At 39.5% G+C, this 7,359-nt stretch overlaps 1 protein-coding gene across 1 annotated transcript; it reads right to left on the bottom strand.

Annotated features, from left to right (window-relative positions):
* Positions 1–276: 276 nt before the first annotated feature.
* Positions 277–6,962, bottom strand: LOC104534205 (multifunctional protein ADE2; the record flags this gene model as incomplete). Its single annotated transcript, XM_010190408.1, has 8 exons — positions 277–689; positions 1,390–1,548; positions 2,481–2,661; positions 2,767–2,850; positions 3,138–3,251; positions 3,342–3,521; positions 3,904–4,082; positions 6,765–6,962. Coding segments are annotated over 8 exons (1,262 nt in total), but the record flags the coding sequence as incomplete, so codon positions are not given.
* Positions 6,963–7,359: the final 397 nt, after the last annotated feature.

Here is a 7,359-nt window from a genome sequence, read left to right as displayed (position 1 = left end):
GGCTCTTGAAACATTTTTCCAGCCCCTCTTCCTATTAATACAGCATATGTTGCCATTTTATTGCTAAAGAAAGCATACCATCATTGCAAGCAGAACAGCATCAGCACTGGCTTTACTTAGCCAGTTGAGTTAATAAGGTTCAAGACATACATTATGACTATGGAAGAATATTACTGTTACAGAAATACAGAAGACCACTTGAATCCTATTTAGATCACACCAAATCATTCTCTTGACATAGTCTCTCGTTAACAGTTAAAAAGCAGAACAGCACCATTTTGGAGCAACAGAAAGAGACATCTAAAATACTACTTCCCCACCTCTTACCAAGTTGTTATATTAAAAAAAAATACACAAGAGAAAGATGAGGATACAACAGACTTCATCTGCTGCTCTAACAATGCTTTCTTCTGTACGAAGGGATGCAGGACTTTTGAGCTCATCCAAATGTAAATCCTAATATGAATGAATATGCACGCCATTATCTTTGCGTAACTAATAAAAGTTACTTGTTAGTATGACTTACAAGGTGCACTCTCGAAGTTTTTTGTCAGCCTGCTTCAAGGAGATCCAGGTGTTTAACATGTTTGATCGCAGTTTGGCCCACACCAAATGGTTGTTTAACCCAAATATCTGGGCAGCAAACTGGGCAGCTCCTTCAGGTGAGAGAGTAGTAGGACAGCCAAGACCTGCAGAGAAGAGAGTACCACTTACCAAAGGGTTTTTCTATAGTCAAATAAAACACTGCCTCTGAAAAACAATTTAAGACTATGTTTGATTCAGCCTCCAGGAACCACAAGATCTAGTTTTAAAGCTACTGAAGTGTCAATGTGTTCCACTACTTCTAACATGGCTGCTTCATGGCATTTTAAACCAAAAGCCAGGATACCAAATAACTCTCCTCATACAGAGGTAACAGACTTACGGGCCTCCTAGTTGCCAAGCATCCACCCAAGTCACCAACAGAGTTTAAAATCATACAGGTAGCAATGCACTGAAATAACAGGGTTAAGCTCTTACCTATGCTGATTGTAGAGAAAGGTATTTTTTGATCTCTGATCATAAGGAAAATGCAGCTCCATAACTGAACAAAATTCAGTTATTTAAATCCCCATTAATACCAATTCCAATTTCAAACCGGAATGTTTGGGAAGGATAAGCCAAGGTTTAAATTTTTCTAAAGATTATTCTTATGTAATCTTTTCTCTGTCTATTGGGCTTTTTGCCATCAAGTCAAAGACTGTACACAAGGTATTTCTAAAGACTTTGTTCAGAACTGATCCAGCTACTCTTCCAGTGTTTTGCCATAAGTTCGTATAAATTATGTACACTAGAACAACAAAAATGGAGCTAGGTCAAAACAAGAGCATAAGTTGAAGATCCTCTTACCGCTGGGCAGTCTGAGAGAAGACCAGACATCCTGAGTACCCCAGTCAGCTGAGAGTGGAGGACAGTTGACAACCGGGTAAGCAGTGTTACCAGACATCACTGGCCCCAAACCATTGCTTCTGCCAGCTACTGCAACAAACACTGTTGGGATTCCATCTCCTGGGGAGGAGGAAGACATTCAGAAATAAGCAATCCACCTTGCTCTTGTGAGAAGTTTATTTGAGTCCACAATTCTGTTTGCAGTTATTTTGTTAATTCCATTGCATAGCACTGGAATTCTGTGTCCAACTTCCACCTTTACAGAAATATTGTCTAGATCTTGCAGCCTTAAATCCCAGCTACTGTTTACCACGACTGAAGTTAGCATGTCTGCCTCTGAGGGGGAAGTCTCAGCATCAGAGGAATAAGTGCTGCTTAGCTTTGTAGACAACACAGCCATTAAACCTCTGATATCTGTAAGCGTTCTCCTTAAATATTGCACAGTTCACCTCAAAGTAAGTGTTTCTCAACTATGGTTACCACATCTATAGCTTCACTGAGTAGAAAGTATACTCCCACAAAAATAAATAGTTCTTATCTCTCTTCTGCTGGGCTATAAACATGTTTGAAGAGATGTCAAGTTTTTTTGGTAAAGAGAAAAATTTAAGTCAAGCATTTTTTTCTCATGGCATCTAAAATAAAAATAAAAAATACTTCCAAGAAACAGGCAGGAAAACACGATGGGAGCAACATCTGCGTTCTGAATAAGAATATTCAGCTAGAGAAACAATCACTCCTCTTCATCTCAGAAGGGCCAGCATCACCAGCAAGATACTACAGTAAGTGTATTAACATGATCAAGGTTTGGGCAAAGTAGTTCTGGTACTAGGATAAAAGCAGAGGTTGGGCTTTGAGTAGGGGAAGTTGTGGCTGGACACTAGGACAATGCATTGCTCCATAATTGCTTAGTGTAGTCAATAACTAATACTATGTAACAGCTTGGTGTTCTGTTTAACAAGAAACGGAAAAACCTCACACAAATCCTTAAGTTGCCAAGTCATTCTCTAGCATGATGCTGTTTCAAGCCAAATCGGTAGTTCTCTGGCATTTACCTTCATATTCTGCTTTGATTCTCAGAGTTTCATCTGGCCCTTTGTGAGCAGAGGTCACTCTTAACTCACAAGGAATTCCAAAGGTTGCACATGCCTTTTTTATTTTTTCACAGTGACTGAGGTCAGAAGGGGATCCCATCACCACCACAACTCGACCTTGGCTCTTTGTTTTGAGAAGCAACTAGAGAAAAGAGTGAATGGAGGCAAGGGGGAAAAAAAGCAGTCAACAGGATTGAAGACATGCAGTTATGGAAGTCTAGATAATGTTGTTCATAAAAACAGATACCTCCACTCTTTCTGCAACCCATTCAAAGTTTCTCTTAACCATCTGCAGTGCTTCAGGAGTCACTTCTTTCAGGTCCCGGTAAGACTGAAAAGAGGAAAAAAAAGCCCACTAACTAAAGTTAGTGTGTTTTGGGTACACAAAGCACTCATTTTGCTACCGTAATCGGTAAGAATGCCCCAACTAAGATATTGATGCAGTTTCTAGAAATTCCACAGGAAGGAGAACAGCAATTGGTACAGATACAAGAACTACTCTGTAATAAGATAAGACTATCTAAAAAAGACCACTCTGAGAGCAGTTGTTTAACTGTAGGGTTTACTTTTTTCATTCTTCTTCCCAACTGACTTAGAAGGTAAAAATTAAAACACTACCTGCTTGTCCTTCTGCTGGCTTCTATCTCCTGACGGCCACAGTCTCCATGAATCATTATCAATAACATCAGCAAGAACAATTTCTTTTGTCAGAATATTAACACCAAATTCAATCTGAAGAGACAATAAGAATCCTATTTTAGGAACTATACAGTGATATATTTCCCATGAGAACCAGGATCATAAGAATTCAGATTCTTATACCTTCAGGTCTACCAGAGTGCAGTTTTGGGGCTGCCATGCTTTTTCCAGGATCTCAAAAATAGCTTGAGTAGAATGAGCCATAATATCCACTTCAGTCTGGCCAATAGTAAGTCCACCAAAACAGAATTTTGCTTCAATTAGCTGCTCCTCAGACCACTGTGGATCATTATTAGCATCATCCTGTTAAAACCAAAACATATAGATTATGTAATTTAAGCTTGCGGTAAGACGAGAATAGCCATCAGAAGGTAACATGCTTCAACTGATGCATTAGGCTTATGCCTGAAAAAGTCTTTATACCTTAAAATAGAAAAATGTTTTATTTGCATGTACAGTTTGGCTTGTTATTGTTCAATGGCCCTGTAAGCCAGTATTCCATTGCATGCACTTTAGACAAAACAGCCGTTGATAAGAACACAAGTAAACTTCAGGATAGCAAAACTACCAATACTAGGAGAATTGGTCAGCCACTAGCACTACTTGCTTTATTTGTCAGCATCTTAAAGGCGATAATACAGAGTTCTAGCTCTCTTTGATTAACAACACAAGAAAGGAAACTTACCTTGTAAAACATCTCAATTTTGGGTGGGTAAAACTTATATCCTTCTTTGACACCAGGGTTTCTTTTGAGGAAGGAGCCAGTAGCAATTCTTCTGCACACCCATTCAATTGGGATCATTTCACAGTGAGCTGCTATGAATGCCGTGTCACTCTGTTTTCTGACAAAAGCTGTTTTTATTCCTAAATATAAAGATGGCAGCTTAGTTCCATTACTAGGCATGCTCCATATTTGAAACAAGAGTCACAAACATCTTTAAGTACAATTGAATCTCATTCTTCCCTGGACTCAAGGGACACACTGAATGTCTTCAGGGTATTTTAAGCCCACTCTGGCCTTGCAAAAAGCAATTAATGTTCCACAAGTCATTAGTTTTGCCAATTTTATCACACAACACTCGCTTGTAGCTCAAAACCTTATGCTCTGGTTAGAAATCCTATTCTTGCAAATAATTTTGTTTAAAATAATAATTAAAAAGCCCTATCCCTCACAATGGTTTGTTTTTAAACAGAAGTTAGCAGCAACCAAGTACATAACCATGCTCTGTGGTAAAGATCCATCATACAAGGAACAGTTACTGGAGGCTTTGAAAGGAGTTAGGGAAAGGCAGTAAAATACAAAAGCATGGTAGTCTTTACTACTTTGTTTAATAACAGAGGATGGGATGGGAAAGAGACTTACTTAGTCCTTCCTCTCATTACAAACTAACATTTATTTAGGTCACTAGATCTCAGTGATTTATTGGGCAAAAGACTTTAAGACACAGAAGCGCACACGCACACACAAACCTGCTGCAACAAGTCAACCTTCTTTAATTTTAAGATGGCCCCATATCAAACAGGGATGGCCAACATGTGCAGATAGCCACTGTAAGCATAAAATGGCTCCTTTTTCAATTTCACTGTTGAGGAAAGTCCCACCTTTCTCCTCTCAGGGTAAGACAATTGCCAAGCCCAGCTAGCATCCACAGATGACAAAGGAGCTGCATTCAGTCAAATTAAGAAGTAGCTCTATTCCATTCCAGTTCAAGGGCCATAAAGGCAGAATTAAAGCCTTAAAACATAATATTAACATTGACTCTTCAGATTTTACTGCATTGACCTCAAGGGCAGGATAATATAAATCATGAACTGCATATTAAGTCACTTCCAAATCCAGGCATTAAGTCCCCCCCTGCATGATTTACTACTACATCTTTCATCGGTGAATGCTTTTGAAGGGCTGACATTAGCTCTGTTATAAAGGGGAGAAAAACTTTAACAGAACTTTGTAAATCATCACCCTTAAAAAAGCAGGTTCAGAAGAGTTGCGCAAAGCAAACAAACTACTTCTACAAAAAGGCATTTGTGTTATCTGCAATTTATGCCAGTCAAATAACCCAACTGGAGAAGAACCCTGAAAGTTCTTTTGTTGCTTTAAAATGCAGCTGCAGTTTATGCTGCATATTTTTCCACAGCACCTGAAGTTACTGAGTACAAGCCATTTAAGGATCTTTGAGAGGTCTACAGCATGGTCTCTTCCCATTTAAAATTCGTATCTGTAGGATATTAAATATTTTGATTGTTAGTTATTGCCTGTTTAAGAATTAGGCAAAACATCTCATTAATTGTTCCTAAATTAAAACTGGTAGTTTTAAATCAACTGCAAATATAATCAGAAAGACCTTGGAGGCTTCTTTGTACTGCATGCACAACAGGCTTCCCCAGAAAGCCAGTGTCGGAGGATTATAATGAACAACTTGATCACGCTTTCCTCTTTTCCCACTGATCCATTTGCAAAATATCAGCCTGGCCCATATTTTAAGAACTACTTGCTCAGAAATACAGGTAGATACAACTCTGTAGAAACCATCTTTCTCTTCCCCATATATTAAACATGCTAGGACTTCACTGTTTGACCAAGATCTATTACTAAAAATGGTACTATCTGTTAGGAAGTGTAGAGTAACTAGTACTCAGCTGGGACCTGAAGCAGTCTTTGTACAAACGCTTCAAAGTGCACCAAGCATGCAGCTATAAACAGTTACAACCAAGTTTACTGGTGCGTGTATTATAGTGCTGTTAGCAGACTTGGGTTAGATACCCACTAGTTTAAATTCCTCTTTGCAACTTGCAAACTTCTCAAAGACACTTCCAAATGTTTTCACAAAGCAAGATATTGGCTCAATTTTTGGAAGTGTGGTGCAAAACTTACTTAAGCAACTCAAATTTTTAGGTTTTTAAATTAAGCGTTAAGTTCCCAATACACTCAATACAGATCAATACATGCATTTGCGATACAGTCCTCATAAGCGATAAGTACAAAGCATATACATTTCTGTAGTGTACTCAATTGAGGGGGAGGGGAAACCTAAACATTTAAAAAGATAAAATTAAGAGTATCCTTTTATCATTCAGTATCCTTCAGATTCAGAGTATCCTTTTATCATTCAGTTCACACAGCTTAGTTCACATTGCTTGTTAGTGCCACCAGCTAGAAGTGACTTCTATGCATGCAGATGTAGCGAGAAAGGCAAGATACATCGAGTTCGGTATTACCGGCAAGAGAGAGTAGAGCTAGGGAAGAACTGACAAAAGTAGAGGGGAGGATGAGGAGGGTGTGTCCAAACAAGCAGGAGAAACTACTGCAGTGTTATCTGCGATCAGAAGATTACTTCAGATAGCCTCATGTTCCAAACACACAAGTTGTCCATCCAGCTCCATAGTACCAGAGGGAAAAGTGTAACAAAAAACTAATAGAAAATACTCAAAAAACAAAAATAAAATCAGAGCCTCAAGGCAGGATAAACCAATACGTAGAAACCATACTGTTTAGTAACAGTGTCTGTAATACACAGGCACGTATTGTACCCCTAAAATACTTACCAGCTTCTTGAAGCAACTGAAACACACAGCTAGTCGTCGTATTGGAAATGGCAGCCTTCCCTTCCATTCGGTCCTTCCTGGCTGCATTTCCCGCTGTTATTTGGTCTTTTGACTGCATGAGAACACATCCTGGGATATCTGGCAGCTCGTACACTTCTTTTGTTTTACCTTCATTAACTTTTTTACCAAGTTTCAGGTCTGGAGAAAGAAAGAAAAAAAATAGATGTTTTAGATTGAAGTAAATTTACCTTAACATGTAAGTCCACCAAGTTTGCATACTTTATGCACAGCTGCATGCAAAGCCAGACCCAGCAGGATCCCACGCTCCACTCAAAGACCACGAAGAGCACGCTAATCCCTCACCTACCGGGCAATTTGGTCAGGTTTCCCTCCGAGTAGCGAAGGCGAAAGCAACCGCTCAAAACTTACGCCCACGTCGGCGCTACGAGGGATGTTCAAGGCGGGGAGCTGCTGGCTGGAAGCAGCGGTGCCCTCCTCCGGCGCCCCTTTTATTTTTTTATTTTGCTTCAGGACAATCCCGAAGCTCGGAAAGCCAAACGGCGCGAGTCGGCAGCGGCAGTAGCCAGAGCATCCC

The sequence above is a fragment of the Mesitornis unicolor genome, unplaced genomic scaffold (assembly GCF_000695765.1).
Source record: "Mesitornis unicolor isolate BGI_N332 unplaced genomic scaffold, ASM69576v1 scaffold8838, whole genome shotgun sequence".
NCBI classification, from domain to species: Eukaryota; Metazoa; Chordata; class Aves; order Mesitornithiformes; family Mesitornithidae; genus Mesitornis; species Mesitornis unicolor.
This window is presented reverse-complemented; position numbering and strand designations above follow the sequence as displayed.